The 20,416-nt window shown below is 44.8% G+C and overlaps 2 protein-coding genes across 3 annotated transcripts in view; one reads left to right on the forward strand and one right to left on the reverse strand.

Moving 5' to 3' along the window:
- The window catches only part of RPN2 (ribophorin II), a 65,990-nt gene extending 59,010 nt beyond the window's left edge, over positions 1–6,980 (reverse strand). For both annotated transcript variants that reach the window (XM_030826731.1, XM_003253545.4), the window contains exons 1-2: positions 6,647–6,980; positions 1,578–1,771 (exon numbers count right to left, since the gene is read on the reverse strand). In XM_030826731.1, coding sequence (XP_030682591.1) covers positions 1,578–1,771; positions 6,647–6,659 — 207 coding nt within the window. In that variant the 5' untranslated portion in view covers positions 6,660–6,980. The remainder of the gene's footprint in view (positions 1–1,577; positions 1,772–6,646) is intronic.
- Positions 6,414–20,416, forward strand: part of MROH8 (maestro heat like repeat family member 8) — a 77,328-nt gene continuing 63,325 nt past the window's right edge. Inside the window, exons 1-4 of the mRNA XM_030826730.1 lie at positions 6,414–6,793; positions 11,896–12,017; positions 13,969–14,114; positions 17,136–17,258. Of these exons, the coding sequence (XP_030682590.1) occupies positions 6,507–6,793; positions 11,896–12,017; positions 13,969–14,114; positions 17,136–17,258 (678 nt within the window). The 5' untranslated portion in view covers positions 6,414–6,506. The remainder of the gene's footprint in view (positions 6,794–11,895; positions 12,018–13,968; positions 14,115–17,135; positions 17,259–20,416) is intronic.

Genomic DNA, 20,416 nt, shown 5'->3' on the forward strand with positions numbered 1-20,416 from the left:
GACAACACGACAACATGAATGAGCCTGGAGGCAGATTCTTCCCCAGTGCTTCCAGGAGGAGCCCAGTTTGGCCAATGCCTTCACTTTGACCTCAGGAGACACTAAGCAGAGGGCCCAGGCAAGCCTGTCTAGACTTCTGACCTGCAGGATTATCAGCTAACAGCTGGGTGCAGTGGGATGCACCCATAGTCCCAGGTACTCAGGAGGCTGAGACAGGAGGATCACTTGAGCCCAGGAGTTTGAGGTTATAGTGTGCTATAATCATGCCTGTGAATAGCCACTGCACTCCAGCTGGGCAACATAGTGAGACCCTCTCTTAAATTAAAAAAAAAAAAAAAAAAAAGAACTATAAGCCATATAAGCCAGTAAGTGGGTGGTGTTTTAAGCCCCTACATTTATGGTAATTTGTTCTTCAGTCAAAGAAAACTAAGGCAGATATGAGAAACCTGACAAAGGAAAATTGTTTAGTCTAGCTGTCCATACTACTATAATGAATAAAACGTAAATTCACTTTAAGACTGTTCTTGGTCAGGTGGTGGCTCACACCTGTAATCTCAACACTTTGGGAGGCTGAGGCAGGTGGATCACTTGAGCCCAGGAGTTTAAGACCAGCCTGGGCAACATGGCAAAACCCCATCTCTAACAAAAAAAATACAAAAATTGCCAGGCATGGTGGTGTGCACCTGTAGTCCCAGCTACTAGGGAAGCTGAGGTGGATGGCTTGAGCCCAGGAGAGAGAGATTGCAGTGAGCCATGATCATGACACTGCACTCTAGCCTGGGTGAGCCAGATTCTGTCTCAAAACAAAACAAAACAAAAGACTGTCCCAAATCCAGGAAAGGTTTTAATCATGATGCATTTTCCTCACCAGAAGTCCAAAAACATGTATCAAAATTGCCTGATATAGTGACTACCATTATTTAATACATGTGAGTGCCTTCCACCTTGAATTCTCTTATTTTAGGGGGGCACTTAGTAAGTACATGTGGTATTGGACAGTCTCACTCCCAGAGCTGAAGTAAAAGTTTCTAGATGATCTATGCTTGCTCTTCTTGACATCCCACTAAAAATAACTGATCTGGTATGATCCATAACATATATTAGGCAAAAAAACAAAAACAAAAACAGATCTGTCAAACTGAAATAAACTTCTTTTTTTGAGACTGAGTCTCACACTGTTGCCTGGGCTGGAGTGCAATGGCGCAATCTCAGCTCACTGCAACCTCTGCCTCCTGGGTTCACATGATTCTCTTGCCTCAGCCTCCTGAGTAGCTGGGATTACAGGCATGCACCACCACACCCAGCTAATTTTTTCTACTTTTAGTAGAGACAGGGTTTCACTGCATTGGCCAGGCTGGTCTCGAACTCCTGACCTCGTGATCCACCTGCCTAGACCTCCCAAAGTGTTGGCATTACAGGCACGAGCCACCACGCCCGGCCAAATATTTCTTATATTAGATTAACCTTGGTTATCCTCAAATGAGCAAGAGTTAGTTTTGAACTACCCCAAAGGAATATGGTGAGGGGATGAAGGTTCTCCTGAACCACCCTGACCACCAGGACAAAAACAGCCTTACCTTTGCATCTGGCACCTGAGCACCAAGGCTGCTGAGTCCCACGATGGAGTAGAAGGCAGATTCCAAATTTGTGAAAGGGCGATCCAGCGAGGCTTTTAGTCTCTCCACATCATGCTTGGTGAGGTAGTGAGTGGGCGTCAGAGCCCAGGTGCTGGCTATGATTGTCAGGGCCAACAGGAAGACAGTGCTTGAACCTTGGGGGGAAACGACCATTCAGTACACTCCACACTCTTCCAAGGTGCTATACACAGTCCCCATGATGATGCGCACCAAGATCTGGGAACCAAATCACATGGGGAAGGGCAAGGGAACCCAGGGGTTTAACCTGAGGAGAAGCCTTGGGAAGGCAGGGAGCCTGCTCTTCAACTGGCAGAAGGACAGTCCTCCCAGCAGCCTCCAAGCATCTAAAGCACAGGCCTTATCCTACTATTCCCATCTGAAAGATGTCTGCAAGTCCTCTGCCTCTAAGGACAGACCCAATCCTGAATCCTCACACCTTGCCAGCCTCTCAACCAGATCTCCTCCCTCGCGCTTCCCACTATCTGTTGCTCTCTGGCTTCTTCTCTGTCCTCTAAGAAGCCAGGTTGTTTCCTGCCCAGCATTTTTCCATGCTTTCCCCTACCTCAACTTTGCTTAATTTTTACTTTCAGAATTCAGCTCAAGCACCTCTTCCTTAAGAAGCTCTCCCTAGGATTAGGTCCCCAGTACAATAAAGTAAGGAAGAACCCAGACTCTGGGGCCAGGCTTAAATCACACCTCTGCCATTTATTAGCAATGTGCCCTTGGCAGTTATTCAACCAGCTGGTGCCTCAGTTTCCTCAAGCGTAAAGTGGGATGATAATAGTATCTACCTCAGGAACAATTACACGAGTTAATACAGAAAGATCTGGCCAGGCCAGCACTTTGGGAGGCCAAGGCAGGTGAATCACCTGAGGTCAGGAATTTGAGGCCAGCCTGGCCAACATGGTGAAACCCCATCTCTACTAAAAATACAAAAAAATTAGCTGGGCGTGGTGGCAGGTGCCTGTAATCCCAGCTACCCGGGAGACTGAGTCAGGAGAATCGCTTGAACCTGGGAGAGAAGAGGTTGCAGAGAGCTGAGAATGCGCCATTGTCGCCAACCTGGGCGACAAGAGCAAAACTCCGTCTCAAAAAAAAAAATCTTAGAATAATGACTGGCACATAACAAGTGCTATATCAATGTTAGCTACTACTTCTACTACTATTATTATTGTTGTTCTTATATCCACTCATAGCAATCTGTACTTCTCTGTGGAATTTTCCACAACTTTAACAGTGTAATGTCTGATTTCTCTGCTAAACTGTAAGTTCCATGAGGATAAAGACTGCTTCTTTTGTTCATCCCAGTATTTCCAAGTCTTGCACACTGCCTGGCACATAGTTACTGAATAAATATTTGCTGAATAAATGGAAAGAAAAATTAATCCCCATCTATGATGCCCCAGGGGACAGGAAGCTGCAGGAGTGGAACAGTTCTACTTCATTTATTTAAAAAACAAAACAAAAAACACTTTTGAATGGGCTGCTTCTTGATAAAGTGCATTGTCTGGCACCCAAGTAACAGCAGTAACAAATAATCACTAGGCTAACATGAGTGGCCCTAAATCCTTTGCCTTTACTGTTAAATTAAGCTTTAACTAGAATCCTTGAAAAAAGGCACTATTGGCCAGCGGCAGTGGCTCACGTCTGTAATCCCAACACTTCAGGAGGCTGAGGGGGGTGGATCGCTTGAGCCCAGGAGTTCAAGACTAGACCAGGCAACATGGCGAAACCCTTTCTCTATAAAAAAGAAAATACAAAAATTAGCCAGGCATGATGGCATGTGCCTGTAGTCCCAGCTACTCGGGAGGCGGAGGTAGGAGGATCACTTGAGCCCAGGAGGTTGGGACTGCAGTGAGCTGTGATCGCACCACTGGACTCCACCCTGGGTGAAAAAGAGAGACCCTGTCTCAAAAAAATAAAAGACGGCCGGGCGCAGTAGCTCATGCCTGTAATCCCAGCACTTTGGGAGGCCAAGGTGGGCAGATCACTTGAGGTCAGGAGTTCAAGACCAGCCTGGCCAACATGGTAAAACCCTGTCTCTACTAAAAAGACAAAAATTAGCTGGGTGTGATGGTGGGTGCCTGTAATCCAAGCTACTTGGGAGGCTGAGGCAGGAGAACCACTTAAACCCAGGAGGCGGAAGTTGCAGTGAGCTGAGATCGCACCACTGCACTCCAGCCTGGGCGACAGAGCGAGACTCCATCTCAAAAAAAATAAAAATAAATAAATAAATAAAAGAAAAGAAGAAAAAGAAAAAATCTATCACATGGCATATTCATCAAATGTATACTGAGCTACTATGTGCCACACACTACTTTAGGTGTTAAAAATACAGCAGGAAACAAAAGAAACAAAACTCCCACCCTCAAAGAACTTGTATTCTAGTGACAAAAGACATCACATGAAATAAGAACATTATTTATCACATTAGAAAGTAAAAGTGCTATGGAAAAAATAAAGTACAGAAGAGATATTTGGGAAGGGCTGCATTTTAAATACAGTAGTCTATGAAGGCCTAAGAAATAAAACATATTGAGTATAGACCTGAAAGAGAAGCAAGTCATAAAGATATCCGGTGGGAAACTATGCTAAGAAGAAAGACCCAATATGGCCGGGTGCGGTGGCTCACAACTCTAACCCCAGCACTTTGGGAGGCCGAGGCAGGAGGATCACCTGAGGTCAAGAGTTCGAGACCAACCTGGCCAACATGGTGAAACCCCATGTCTACTAAAAATACAAAACATGAGCCAGACATAGTGACTTGGCCTGTAATCCCAGCTACTAGGGAGGCTGAGTGAGGCATGAGAATCACTTGATCCGGGAAGCAGAGTGGGCAGTGAGCTGAGATCGTGCCACTGCACTCCAGCCTGGGGCTCTGTCTAAAAAAAAAAAAGAAAAGAAAAACCAAATGCAAAGATTCTGAATCAGGAGTATGTACACATACAGTGTTTTTTGAGATCACCAAGGACAGTACAGATTGAGTGGAGTAAGCAAAGGTTAAGTAGATGAGGTAACAGAGTTAGCAGAGGACAAATCCAGAGGGCTTTGTATACCACTGTAGTGGAAGCCACTGGAAAGTTCTTTTTTTTTTTTTTTTTTTTTTTTTTTAAGACAGAGTCTCGCTCTGTTGCCAGGCTGGAGTGCAGTGGTGCAATCTCGGCTCACTGCAGCCTCCACCTCCCGGGTTCAAGCGATTCTCCTGCCTCAGCCTCCCAAGTAGCTGGGACTACAGGCACGTGCCACCATGCCCAGCTAATTTTTGTCTTTTTAGTAGAGACGGGGTTTCACCATGTTGGCCAGGATGGTCTCGATCTCCTGACCTCGTGATCCGCCCGCCTCGGCCTCCCAAAGTGCTGGGATTACAGGCGTGAGCCACCGCACCCGGCTGGAGGCCACTGGAAAGTTCTAAGCAGAGGAGTGATTTGACTTACACTCTAATGGTATTACTGTGTTGAGAATAAACAATACTGTGTGGAGAACAGACCATGCAGGTGCAAGGACAGAGCGGGGGACACCAGTTGGGAGACTACCGCCATAATCCAAGCCAGAAGATGATAGTGGCCCAAACCAGGGCAACAGCAGTGAACATGGTGAGAAGTGATGAGAGTTAGTCTGGCTAGAATTCAAAATTAAAGCCTATCAGAAACTGCTAATGGACAGAAAGACCTAAGAGAAAGAGGAGTCAAGATACTAATGCTGAATCCCCCAATGCCATGTGCACAGGCAGGTACCCAATATATGAAGATCTAGTGAATGGCTGTGACTAGCATTTTCCCACCCAGACCGTAAATTCCCCTAAAACAGCACCTGTGTCAGAATCCTAATCTTCTCACTCCATGTTAACGAGAGCAGTAACTTTTCTGACTAAAAGTTGAGCACTTAATATGTTGGGGATGCCCACGCTATGCTGTGCTTTGCACACACCAAATCATTAAATCCTCACAACGTCTAAGTAAGGTGGCTATTTTCTGCATTTCACAGACCAGGAAAGTAAGGCTCAGAAGTAGTTACCTTCCCTAGGACACATCACAGAGAATCAAACTTCAGGCAATTTGAATCCAAAGTCTGCTTTTAACCACTTTACTATCCTGAACTTCTCAAATAATGAAACGGTGAGCCACTGACTCATTCATGTGTCACCCTGGGCAAGTAAGTTCCCTTCCGTGGGATTCCAACTTCTCATCTGTCAAATGGTAATAACAAGAGTACATGCTTCCAAAGTTACGATGAGGCTAATGAGATTCCACCCTGCACAGCGTCTACTCAGTAACTTCCAATGCACTTAACTTTATTGAGTTCTTACCTAGGGCCATGCATTGTTCTAAACTTAGCACGAAAATTATTTCACTTAACAGAGCAACTCAACGAAGCAGATAACGTGACTAACTTGACTAACTTATTTTACAGATGAGAAACTGAGGTGCAGAGGGGTTAAGTAACCTGCTTTGGGTTACACAATGAATACGTGGCCGACTCCAAGTTTGCACCCAGAGTGTCACTTGAGAACTTATGCTCCAGGCTCCCAGAGAAAAGTGAGGGGTTTTCTTTGCCCCTTTCACTGAAGGGGAAACCACAGCCCAAAGGACAATCTGCCCAAACCCTCACACGAAGTAAGGGGCAGCGCCGGGACCAGAACCTTAGGCCGCCTGGCCCAAGAGCCCGCGCGAGTGAAATGAATGAGTGAGGCCAGGCCTAGGCTAAGCGCGGCCGCGGTCCCCACGGCTGAGCCTCGGGGCGACCCGTAGCTCCACGCTGCACCCCTCCCCCAGGCACCAACCCCGCCAGGTCGCGGGCACTCCCACCAGTTCGCAGCCCTCCTTCGGACCCTCGACCCGAGAGCGCCCCAGTCAGAGCTGGTTTGTGCCCATGCCCCTGTCCCGCAGGGGAAGGGGATCCCGCCTGGCCGGATCTCGAGCGGCGACTAGTAGCCTCCCGCGGGCGACAGCCCTCTCCCCAAAGAGTGCCGGCCGCGGGGCCCTGTCGATAAGTCACGCGCAACTCCTCACCCGGCGGCGCCATTCCTCCGAGCAGGTCCCGCCGGAGTCCGAGCCGCAGGCTGACTTCCGCTCGGGAAAGTGGCTCCAAGAGCCTGCCACAGGGGACGCCAGAAACTCGCGGCAGGCTCTGCGGGCCAGGATGAGTTCTAAGCACAGGTCAGTGTCCGCAGCGCCGCTGAGCTTCGACGCTTCAAGCAGCTGCGGCCGGGATCCCAGTCCTCCTTCGCACAGGGCCTTGCAGTTCCCGAGGACAAACCTGTCTCCCCCCCACGCCCAGGCCCACTTGGAACCGACCGTCTCGCAACGCTCCTATTCCGGGAGCTACCGGGACGCGGTTGGGCCAGGCCTCGGGGTGGGCCCGAGACGCGGCCGCTTCTGATTGGCTTATCTGCTGTCACTCACTCGTCTTTCTGCTCCCCGGCCCATTTTAAAGGAACAGGAAGGGTCTCGTCGGGAGGGGATAGCTTAGAAGGGATTTTTTTTTTTTTCCTCTTCAGAAAATTGTGGCAGTTTCTGGCCGGGCGCAGTGGCTCACGCCTGTAATCCCAGCACTTTGGGAGGCCGAGGCGGGCGGATTACCTGAGGTCAGGAGTTCGAGATCAGCGTGGGCAACACGGTGAAACCCCGTGTCTACTAAAAATACAAAATTAGCTGGGTGTGGTGACACATGCCTGTAATCCCAGCTACTGGGGTGGCTGAGGCAGGAGAATCGCTTGAACCTGGGAGGCAGAGGATGCGGTGAGCCAAGATCGCGCCATTGCACTCCAGCCTGGGTAACAAGAGTAAATCTCCGCCTCGCCAAAAAAAAAAGAAAATTATGTCAGTTTTTTCCGAAGATTATCACTGGGGTTGTTAATAACTGACCTACGAGTGACGTTTTATCTGATTTGCAGAGCAATGCAGTGACTCATAGAGAACGTATTAGGCCAGTTTTACAGGCTCAACATGGAAGTGGCTCATCCAGGAACACCGCTCTAGTAACTAGCGCCAATTACTGAATGTTTATAGTATAACCCGACACTGTGCTGAACGCTCTACAAGCATTATTTCTTTTCTTTCCTTTTTTATTGATATGGGATCTTGCTCTGTCGCCCGGGCTGGAGTGCAGTGGTGTGATCACAGTTTACTGCAGCCTCGACATCCTGGGCTCAAGCAGTCCTCCCGCCTCAGCCTCCCGAGTAGCTGGGACCGCTGCCACGCGCCACCACGCCCAGCTAATCTTTAAAATTATTTTTGGTAGATACTGCGTCTCGCTTTGTTGCCCAGGCTAGTCTGGAACTCCTGGGCTCAAACGATCCTCCGGCCTTAGCTGAGATTACAGGCTAATCCCATTTTAAAGAGAAGGAAACAGATTTGAACCTAGGCAGTCTGACTCCAGAATCTGTGCTTTTAACTACAGTTTTATGAACCTATAAAGTATGCACAATATAACTCTTATTAACGTTATTATTGTCCCAAATGTTATTCTGCATGGGAGAGAGTCAGTTCTTTCTGTGTCTATTATGATAGCCACTAGCCTTATGTGGATATTTAAATTTGAATTTAAATGGATTAAAATTAAGTAAAATTTAAAATTCAGTCTCTCATTTGTACTAGCCACATTTCAAGTGCTCAGTAGCCACAGATAGCTAGTGGATATCAGATTGGACAACTCAAAATTATAGGACATCTTCATTATCACAGAAAGTTCCATTGGGCAGTGCTGATGTAGAATATATAAAGAATTCTCCCAACTCAAGAATAAGACAACCAACCAGTGGTGTGCTGGAGCTGTCTCATACTGTCTTGAGAGAGTCCATTGTTAAATTTTCATTAATTTTGCAAATTGGTTAAATACAGCCATTTAGAAAATTACATCAACTTAGGATGAAATAAAGTATATTGAAAACAAAACTCATTATTTCCTAATTATTTCACTACATTTTACGTTTTGTGTGCTTTTGTGGTTGCTTATATCTGTTGTAACTGTGTGGTGGAAATATATGACGGTATGCCATTGCACATCTCTTCCCAAGGTAGTATTGGTAGCTTGATTTTGGCCATGATGGGAGTATTTACACCACAGACTCAGCATATGCAGCCAGGAATGGTGGCTCAGTCTGTAATCCCAGAGCTTTTGGGAGGCTGAGGTAGGAGGATCACTTGAGTCCAGGAGTTCGAGACCCACCTGGGCAACACAGCAAGACCTGCCTCTACAAAAAAAAAAATTTATATTAGCCAGGTGTGGTGGCTCGCATCTCTGGTCCTAGTGACTAGCTGTGGGCCACAGATGGGAGCCACCACACCTGACTCATGAAAAAGAAAAAGACCAACAATAGCAAATGTTGGCAAGGATGTGGAGCAACAGGATCTCTCATATCCTGCTGATGGAAATGTAAAGTAGTACAACCATTTTGGAAACAGATTGACAGCTTCTTTGTTGTTTGTTTGTTTTGAGACAAAGTCTCCCTCTGTTACCCAGGCTGGAGTGCAATGGCACAATCTCAGTTCACTGCAACTTCCATCTCCTGGGTTCAAGCGATTCTCATGTCTCAGCCTCCCGAGTAGCTGGGATTACAGGCGCGTGCCACACTGCCTGGCTGAATTTTTTATATTTTTAGTAGAGACGGGGTTTCACCATGTTGGCCAGGCTGGTCTCAAACTCCTGACCTCAAGTGATCCACCCACCTCAGCCTCCCAAAGTGCTGGGATTACAGGCGTGAGCCACTGGTTCTTGTTGTTTTTTAAGAGGCAAGGTCTTTATCTGTCGCTCAGGCTGGAATACAGTAATGGAATCATAGCTCACTGCCGCCTTCAACTCCTGGACTCTAGGACCCTCTTGCCTTGGCTTCCTGAGTAACCGGGACTACAGGCACATGCCACCACCCCCAGCTAAGTTTTCGTAGAGATCGGATTTTGCTATGTTACCCAGGCTTGTCTCAAACTCTTGGTCTCAGGCAATCCTTTCGCCTTAGCCTCCCAAAGGCACTGGGAATACAGGCATGAGACACAGCACGTGGCCAAGCAGCATCTTAAGTCAGTTATACAATCTACCACACAACCTAACCATTCTGCTCCTAGAGGGTTTCTTTGTTTTTAATGAACTCATTTTTTATTAAAGAAATATATGTGTACAGGACAAAGTTCAAACTTTATTGGTTTGGGGTTTCCTTCCAAAATTGTTTTATTGGCTGGGCACGGTGGCTCATGCCTGTAATCCCCACACTTTGGGAGGCCAAAGTGGGCAGATCACCTGAGGTCAGGAGTTTGAGACCAGCCTGGCCAACATGACAAAACCCCGTCTCTACTAAAAATATAAAAATTAGCCGGGCGTGGTGGCAGGCCCCTGTAATCCCAGCTACTCAGAAGGCTGAGGCATGAGAATCACTTGAACCCAGGAGGCAGGGAGGTTGCAGTGAGCTGAGATTGCACCACTGCACTCCAGCCTGGGCGACAAAGTGAGACTCTGTGTCAAAAAAAATAAAAATTAATAATAATAAATAAATAATTTTAAAAAATGAATTCCGTAAGTTGTGTTTTTTTGTTTTTCTTCTAGAGACAGGTTCTTTCTGTCAGTCAAGCTGGAGTGCAGTGGTGCTATCATAGCTCACTGCAGTCTTAAACTCCTGGGCTCAGGGGATCCTCTTGCCTCAGCCTCCTGAGTAGCTAGGACTACAGGCACATGCCACCACACCTAGCTAATTTTTTACTTTTTTTTTTTTTTTTTGAGACGGAGTCTCGCTCTGTCGCCCGGGCTGGAGTACAGTGGTGCAACCTCGGCTCACTGCAAGCTCCACCTCCCGGGTTCACGCCATTCTCCTGCCTTAGCCTCCCGAGTAGCTGGGACTACAGGCGCCCACCACCACGCCCAGCAAATTTTTTTGTATTTTTTTTTTTTAGTAGAGATGGGGTTTCACCCTGTTAGCCAGGATGGTCTCGATCTCCTGAACTCATGATCCACCCGCCTCAGCCTCCCAAAGTGCTGGGATTACAGGCATGAGCCACCACACCTGGCCAATTTTTTACTTTTTTGTAGAAATGAGTTCTCACTGTGTTGCCCAGGCTAGTCTCGAAGTCCTGAGCTCAAGCAGTCCTCCCACTTCAGCCTCCCAAAATGCTGAGATTACAGAGTAAGCCACCATGCCCAGCCTCCATAAGTTTTTTTGTCATGTATGCCAACATTTGTGTGTGTGTGTGTTTCTGTGTGTATACACACATACTTATTACTTTTGTGAAAATATTGTTTTGTTTTAATAAAAAGTGTCATATCCGTTGTTTGACAGCTTGCTTTTTCATTCATGAATCTATGCTAAACATTCAGTAAATAGAGACCTGCTCAATCATTCATTCTACCAATAATTGTTGAGCACTTCTGTATGTCACTGTTCTAGACTCCTGGGATACATTCATGAACAAAGCAGCCAAAGATTCTTGCCCTCATGAAGCTTACATTTTAGCAGGAGGAAATAAATGACAAACAATGAACATGATAAATAAGTAAAAGATATATTGGAAGGTGTTACGTGCTATGGTAAAAAGAAAAAGTAGGAAAGGGTAAGGAGGATAGAGGGAGTTTGGTGAGGTGTTCTACCTCAATCTGGTTTTTTTGGTGTGTTTGTTTTTTTGAGATGGAGTCTCCCTATGTCACCCAGGCTCGAGATCGCGAGTGCAGTGGCGCAATCTCGACTCACTACAACCTCCACCTCCCAGTTCAAGTGATTCTCCTGCCTCAGTCTTCCAAGTAGCTGGGATTACAGACATGTGCCACCATGCCCGGCTATTTTTTATATTTTTAGTAGAGACCGGGTTTTGCCATGTTGGCCAGGCTGGTCTTGAACTCCTGATCTCAGGTGATCTGCCCGCCTCGGCCTCCCAAAGTGCTGAGATTACAGGTGTGAGCCACCTGCACCCAGCATTGTTTTTAACAGCAGCATAGTATTTCTGACCTATCCATTCACTCCTAATGAGACTGACAACATGCTAGGTACTGGGGATGCAACTGTGACCATGTAGACAAGGTTTCTCTCTAATGGAGTTGATAGTCTGATAGGAGATAGTCAAACAAATAAACCCAAATGAGCAAGGTAATTGTAGGTGGTGGTTAAATACTATGAAAAAATAAGAAGGTAACTGTGGGGCCAGGATGGTGGGAGCTACTTAATCTAGATTGGTGATGAATAAATTCCTCTCTCAGAAAGTGACATTTAGGCTTTCAAATAAATGATGAGACAGAAGCAGTCCTGGAAAACTAATTTTTCACTTCTCTTCTTTATTCCTAGGATCTGTAGTCAGGAAAAAGTAGTGATCCCCTGTGCCTATGACAGTGATTCAGAAAGTGTGGATTTGGAGCTGAGCAACTTAGAGACTATTAGAAAAGGCTCAAGTAGCACTGAACTGACAGGTAAAAAGGAGAAAGGACCAGAAAGGGGAGGGGGGGGGAGGGGAAAAGAGAATCTATTTTCAACTCAGGCCAAGAGGTATTGATTGAGTACTTGCTGGGTGAACAGCCCTTGACTAGACTTTGATGATGAATTTGGTCCCTGACTTTGAGACCTTGAAATACAGTTGGCAAAATAAGATGAGATACATAGTTCGTGATGTCCAGGAAACTAAGGTTGGTCCTGAGACAGTTCTGCAGAAGAGTCTGAGTGCTTGAGGGATTCTGAGGAGGGAAAGGGCAGTGTGGGATGCCTTGGAGTGGGAGGACTTCATGCAGAAGGTAGGATCTGGATTGGGCCTCAGAATAACTTTCATTCTACAAAACATTTATTGAGTACCAGGAGCTGGGAATACAACAGTAGACATGACCAACATGGTCACTGCCCTCATAGAACTTACGTTATCATGCAGAAAAGAGACCAAAAAGAGTAAACAGACAGTCACTGAAGTAACTACAACTTGTAGTAAGCAATATGGAAGAACAGGCTGAGACCAAAAATAAGGGCGATAGGAACCTACTTGAAACTCTGGTTGTCAGAGAACAACTGTATGAGACCGTGAGTGCTATTTAAACCTAAAGGAGGCTTGAAAGATATGAGAGTAACTCATGTGAATATAGAGAGTACTACAGATAGATGGGGACAGCATGTGCATGACACAGGAAAGATCTTGGTGTGTTTGAAGCTACCTTCATTCATTCATACATTCATTCAGCAAATACTTAATGAAGCCCTCCTGTGCTCTAAGCTTAATCTAGCAGCTGGAGATATAGCATCAAGCAGAACAGACACAGTATACCTACGGATGAACAGGCAAATGGAACTCAGTGCAATCAGTGTGATGTGGGTAGGAGAGCCAGAGTAGATACAGAGCGGTTTATTAGTGACTAGGGGATACTTAGCCAAAATAGGCAAAAAGGGCATACACAAAAGGCATCCTGGAGCTGAGACTTGAAGGATGAGTAGGAGTCAGCAAGGCAAAGATAGGTAAGGGAAGATGGGGGGGAAGAAGGAGAAAAATGCAGACAGAAGGAACAGCCTGTGCACAGATCAGAATGAGAACATGGCTTCAATTATTGCAGTTAGTGGATGATAGGAATATGGCAGGAAGTGGGTAGTTTACAGAAGAGGCATTCAAGAAATCAGAAAGAATACAAAAGTAGAGTGGTGGCCGGACATGGTGGCTCACATCTGTAATCCCAGCACTTTGGGAGTCTGAGGCAGGTGGATTACCTGAGGTCAGGAGTTCGAGACCTTGCCTGGCCAACATAGCGAAACCCCGTCTCTACTAAAAATACGAAAATTACCCGGGGGTGGTGGCGTGTGCCTGTAATCCCAGCTACTTGGGAATCTGAGGCACAAGAATCGCTTGAACCCAGGAGGCAGAGGTTGCAGTGAGCCAAGATCACGGCACTGTACTCCAGTCTGAGTGATAGAGTGAGACTCTGTCTCAAAAAAAAAAAAAAAAGAATGGTAAAAATCTTCAGATGAAAGATGTGTTAAGGGGGAAATACTTCTGGGATCAGTTCTTTGCATGTATTACCTCATTTAATTCTTACAATAACCCTGTTTTACAGATAAGGAAACTTAGGTTTCAGAAGGCAAACTAACTCGATAAAGGTCATACAAGTAGTAACTGGTAGAGCCAAGATTCAAACTAGTCTCAAACTGAGATTTGAAGTCCATAGTCTTAACCATTCTGCTACAGCTCAGTCCCAAAGGTTTTCTGTAGCTTAGGAGGCCCTTAGAGAACATTGAATTTCTAATTGAGAAAACTGAGTCTAGGAGACAGGATGGGACTTGGTTAAGGTCATAGAGCAAGTAGTAAAGGTGAGAGCCAGAGGTACTCCCCACTAAACCTTATCACTTTACACAGTACGGAGGCATTATCCAGTGTCTTTCTTTCAATATTAGACTTGGACATCCCTGACATCCCTGGACTCCATTGTGAGCCCCTGTCACATAGCCCCAGACACCTGACCCAACAGGACCCGCCCAGTGAGGCCATTGTTGAGAAACTGATCCAGTCCATCCAGAAGGTTTTCAATGGTGAGCTAAAGGTATGCACAAGCAATTTTTATGAGTTATCCAACTTATTCCTCCATTTTAACAAATATTTTAAACATATTATTTCTTGATTATGCAAATAATTTTATACTATAGGTTATAAAACATGTTTATTTTATATGTATAATACATATATTTACTATATTTATAAATTATACCTACATATATAATTATGAAATTAATGTAAAAACAAAGAAAACCATAATAAAAATTAAAAGCTAATCTTCCGTAATTCCAATCTCAAATAACTACTGCTGACATTTTGGTTTTTTTTTTTTAGACTTTTTTTGTTTTGTTTTGTTTTCTGAGACAGTGTCTCACTCTGTCGCCCGGGCTGGAGTGCAGTGGCACGATCTCAGCTCACTGCAACCTCTGCTTCCCGGGTTCAAGTGATTCTCCTGCCTCAGCCTCCTGAGTAGCTGGGATTACAGGCACGTGCCACCACTGCCCAGCTAATTTTTGTATTTTTAGTAGAGATGGGTTTCACCATGCTGACCAAGCAGGACTTGAACTCTTGACCTCAAGCAATCCACATGCCTTGGCCTCCCAAAGTGCTGGGATTACAGGCATGAGCCACTGTGCCCAGTCCTCTGTGGCTTTTAAATCCCATTCACCCAATCAACAAGTAATGAATGAACAGCTACCATTTATAACGCACTATGCTAGACGCAGGGAAGAAGTTGGAGTAGCAAGATTAAAGACTATTCACAGATAAACAAACTGGGCCACAAACAGACCGAGACCCTGTCTCAAAAAATATAATACTCTTCAGCAATTAAAGGAGGGAACTATTGATACAACAGCAAAGATGAATCGCAGAGGCATTGTGATTGAAAGAAACCGATCAAAAAAGTTACAGACTGTATGATTCCAGTTGTGTGACATTTTTGAAAAGACAAAACCATGGTGATGGAGAACAGATTAGTGATTCCTAGAAATTAGGTTGGGGAGAGGGTGTGACTAAAAAGGGAAAGCAGGAGGGAAATTTGGGGGATGGTGGAACTGTTCGTATCCTGATTGTGGTGATGGTTACACATGGATATGTGTGTGTTATAACACATGGAACCACATGCTCCCTGCCAAAATCAGTTTTACTGTATGACACATTTTAAAAAATCATGTTATCACTTTGTACCACATAAATATATACAACCATAATTTGTCAGTTTACCAAAACACACACACACATACACATACACACAAAACCACACAGAGCCTCTACTGGAAGGAGGATGAGAGAAACTTCAGGAATGCTGGTAATAATCTGTTGCTGGCTACAGGGTGTTTTTTGGTTTGTGAAAATCCACCAAGCTGTACATTTTCTTTATGTAGAATACCAATGAAAAATAAAAATAAAACATTTAAAGCCAGCATGTTGGCCTTCACTTTTGACTTCAGCTAATCCTTATACTTCATATCAGCATGGTTTTCTTTCGATTTCTTTGTAGTTAATGAAGGGCTTGGATTGCTGCCGTGAATTGAAACAAAAAAGCCCATTCCCTGCCTTGAGCTGATTCCACAGTCAGTCAGGGAAATAGAATAAGAAGGTCATTATGTCAGAGTATCGCAAGTGCCATGATAGCAATTTATTCATGTGGTTTGTAGATACACTTAGAAAGGACACTGGACCAGCCAGGCGCAGTGGCTCACGCCTGTAATCCCAGCACTTTGGTAGGCCAAGGTGGGCAGATCACGAGGTCAGGAGTTCAACACCAGCCTGGCTAACATGGTGAAACCCCTGTCTCTACTAAAGATACAAAAAATTAGCCGGGCATGGTGGCAGGTGCCTGTAATCCCGGCTACTTGGGAGGCTGGGACAGGAGAATAGCTTGAACCTGGGAGGCGGAGGTTGCAGTGAGCCAAGATCATGCCATTGCACTCCAGCCTGGGCAACAGGGTGAGACTCTGTCTCAAAAGAAAAAAAAGAAAGGACACTGGACCCTGCTTCAGGAGCAAACGCATTCTCCAAGTCTTAAGATATACAGAGATGTTTTTTTTCTTTTTTGAGACAGAGTCTTGCTCTGTCACCCAAGCTATAGTGCAGTGGCGCGATTTTGGCTCATTGCAACCTCCGTCTCCCAGGTTCAAGCGCACCTATAGTCCCAACTACTCAGGAGGCTGAAATACAAGGATCCCGTGAGCCCAGGAGATGTAGACTGCAGTGAGCGGTGATCATGCCACTGCACTCCAGCCTGGGTGACAGAGCGAGACTCCATGTCAAATAATAATAATAATAATAATAATAATAATAAAATAGAAAAAGAGAATGTTAGTACTGAGAGATTTTATTCTTCCAATCAGAACTTGGATTTTAATAGGAAATTTTAAAGGCAAAATAATGAATTTTTAATGACATTGAAAGAACTAGAAGTAACAATCAGAGAGGTCACCTTTAGGGAGCTTTTTTTTTTTTTGAGATGGAGTCTCACTCTGTCACCCAGGCTGGAGTGCGGTGGCTCCATCTCACTCACTGCAACCTCCGCTTCCCGGGTTCAAGTGATTCTCATGCCTCAGCCTCCCAAGTAGCTGGGACTACAGGCACAGGCACGCACCACCATGCCTGTCTACTTTTTTGTATTTTTAGTAGAGACAGGGTTTCACCATGTTGACCATGCTGGTCTGGAACTCCTGACCTCAGTTGATCTGTCCACCTCAGCCTCCCAAAGTGTTGGGATTACAGGCATGAGCCACCACGCCCAGCCTAGGAAGCTTAATCAGGCAACACTACACAGGACAGGCAGGTAGAAAAGCAAAGACTAAGAGTGGGGAAAGCCAGGATGGAACATGGAGCTGAGAGGAGAGCCGAGGTCCCAAAGCAAGGCAGGGCCAGTGGACAAGGAATTTCACTGAAATCTTCCATAATTTACTCATCCTTGTAATAAAAGACTGATATTGGGTTGAAAGAGATGTCAGATATTTAAAGCATTCCAAGAAACTTTTCAAAAACTCTCCACAGTTACTCAAATAAGATTATGACATATAATTGTATTTTTATCATTTTCCCACAAATTCAGGGTGAACTTGAAAAGCTGAAATTCCTAGGAAATCTGTCTTCTCTCAGCCAAGCTTTACCTTATGATGAAACCGCAGAATCATTCATTCACAGCCACATAGCAGACATTGTGCATACCTTAAATGTAAGTATTATGACCTTATCACAAATGATTGGGATCACACAAATTCAGTGACTTGGCCAAAGCATTTTTTAGTGGCTTCACCTGTGTTATCAATTCACTTGAACTCTTCTAGTATCAGTATCTCCACATGGAGGAGAAATACTCAGGGCCACTCCACACATGTAATCACCCTTGAAAACCATTAAAAGAAGAGTAGAAAGCACAGGAACAGCATTTGAATTTCTCAGCAAGGCCAATGCTACATTCTCATGAATCAAGCAGTAGTTCCCAGACAGTCCCGATAATTGAATGCCTAGGTTCAGGTGACAGCCCTGCCTTTTTATAGCTGTGAAACTGTAGGAAATTACTTCACTTCTCAATGCCTCAGTTTCCTCCCCTATAAAACAAGAATGGCTATATCTACTTCACAGAGCTATTGTGACCATTAAATTCAAAATAAATATAAGCCATGTACCATGGTACCTAACACACACGATCCATTTGAGAAACATGACTGTATTATTGTTATCGTATTTTGTTCTATTTATACTTACTCCAGCCACACTCTGCCACCAACTCATCCATTCATTCCCTCATTAAGTGCCTGACAGTTCCAGGAACTGTCTTGGGAATTTGGGCTACAAAGACAAAGAAGACAAAATCCCTATTTATGCAGCCAAGCAAGGTATAATAAAATGTCACAGGAACCGTAACAAGTTTAAATAGGCATATGGGGGGCAGAGAGGAGAGAGTGAGTTGTCAGTTCCATGTCAAAGGATCCAGAAGAGCTTTGCAAAGGAGCTCATGCACTCAAGCAAGTACTTCTTGGTGCTTTAGTTTTCTCATCTGTGAAATGTCTCCTTCAGTTTCTCTAAAGCTTTAAAATTCTGATGTTGAAATTTCTTACATACTCCAGGAATATGAGTAGTTCTTTCTCATATCACAGATCTATAAGGCTGTTTAGACTGATAGCTTTTATAATTCAAGGCTAACCAGCTAACAGTTTTAAGTAATGGACAGTTACCAAGGATCTTCTATATCTAAACACACTGTGGTGCTTTGATAAAGGTTACACATTTACCAGAAACCTTAATCCTTGCCCTTGAAGGGTTTAAGATCCATCTGTAAGTAGCCATACTTCAAAAAGTAAATAGGTTGAGAACTATTCCAAATAATACATTAAGAAGAACAGGATGATATAATACAGGTTTAACAACAAAACGCAGCGGCTCACGTGTGTAATTCCAGCACTCTAGGAGGCCAAGGTGGGCGAATCACTTGCGGTCAGGAGATTGAGACCAGCCTGGCCAACATGGTGAAACCCCGTCTCTACTAAAAATACAAAAAATAGCCGGGCATGGTGGCAGGTGCCTGTAATCTCAGCTTCTCCTGAGGCAGGAGAATCGCCTGAACCCGGGAGGTGGAGGTTGCAGTGAGCTGAGATGACACAACTGCACTCCAGCCTGGGCAACAGAGTGAGACTCTGTCTCAAAAAAGAAAGAAACAAACAAGCAAATAAAAAAGCAGTTTGAGACCAGTTTGGGCAATGTGGTAAAACTCAATCTCTTAAAAAAAAAAAATTAGCCGGATGTGGTGGTGCACGCCTGTAGTCCTAGCTACTCTGGAGGCTAAGGTAGGAGGATCAGCTGAGTCCAGGAGACAGAGATTGCAGTGAGCCGAGATCATGCCACTCTCCTCCAGCCTGGGTGACAGAGTGACACCCCATCTCAAAAACAACAACAACAACAACAAAAACAACAACAACAACAAAAAATGCAGCTTTCTACTTGGCTGTATTCCTTGGGAAAGGGGATGTAGGTAACCGCAGGATCATAGGACCTAGCCAGAGTGGCATGTTTCTAGAGCTCTAGTTTCACCAAACTTGGCAACAATGGGTTGCCACATGGATCAACCAGCCAGTCCATAAAATCCGCAAATGCAAGTCTCAACAGCAAAAATGTACTGAATTGCACACTGAATCTGCATTTGAATGTGTCCACCCAGTAATAAAATGCCCACATCAGATGTCAACCAAAGTATAGGCTGGCGAGGGATTCAGCCTAGAAGAGTTAAAGGTAGCTAGTATCCATGAGAAAATTGCATGGATCACTGCAGCATTGTATAAGTCTACAAAGTCCCCGCAGGCCCACACAGGGGGGCTGAAAAAGCACAGCTCCCAGCAACCAAAGGGAGAGGTGCCCAAGAGGAGAAGGAGTTCTGCTGAGGAACTGACAAGGAGGAAGAAGCCAGGGTCATTATAGAGAAAGAAAACTTTAAGGCATTTACCAGTGCTTGTGACCCAAACCAATGCATGGCTCCAAGTATCCAAATTAAAAAAGCCAAGGAAGCCAACAACAGAAAGTGGAAAGAAGGGGAAAAAAAATTGTTACGGCACTTCACCAAATATTTCTTTCTTTTTTTTTTTTTTTTTTTTTTCTGAGACCGTGTCTCATTGTGTCACAGGCTGGAGTGCAGTGGCACAATCTCAGGTTACTGCAACCTCTACCTCCCGGGTTCAAGCGATTCTCCTGCCTCAGCCTCCCAAGTAGCTGGGATTACAGGCACCTGCCACTGTACCTAGCTAATTTTGTGTGGTTTTATTAGAGACAGCGTTTCACAGTAGAGACCAGCCCAGGCTGGTCTTGAACTCCTGACCTCAAGTGATCTGCCTGCCTCAGCCTATCAAAGTGCTGGAATGACATGCATGAGTTCACCAAAAATTTCTCAATAAGCACATGAAAAGATGCTGATCATTGTGATTAGGGAAAAGCAAACTAAAACAACAGTAAGCTTCAACTATACACCTACTAAAATGGCTAAAATAAAAAGGAAAGGCAATACCAAATATTAGCAAGGATATGGAGCAACTAAAACACTCATACAGTGCTGCCAGGAATGTGACATGGCACAACCACTTTGGAAAACAATTTGGCGGTTTCTTAAAAAGTGAAACATACACTTACCATATGACCCAGCAGTTTCACTCCTAGGTAAAACGAAGCATATGTCCACACAAAGATGCATGCACAAATGTTCACAGCAGCTCCGTATGTAAAAGCCAAACCCTAGAAGAAGCCCAAGTGTTCATTAGCAGGTGAATGGATAAACAAATTGTGGTATCGTATATCCATATGATGGAATACTACTTGAGAATGAAAAGGAACTATTGAAATATGCTA

Source organism: Nomascus leucogenys, chromosome 13, assembly GCF_006542625.1.
Source record: "Nomascus leucogenys isolate Asia chromosome 13, Asia_NLE_v1, whole genome shotgun sequence".
Classification (NCBI taxonomy): domain Eukaryota; kingdom Metazoa; phylum Chordata; class Mammalia; order Primates; family Hylobatidae; genus Nomascus; species Nomascus leucogenys.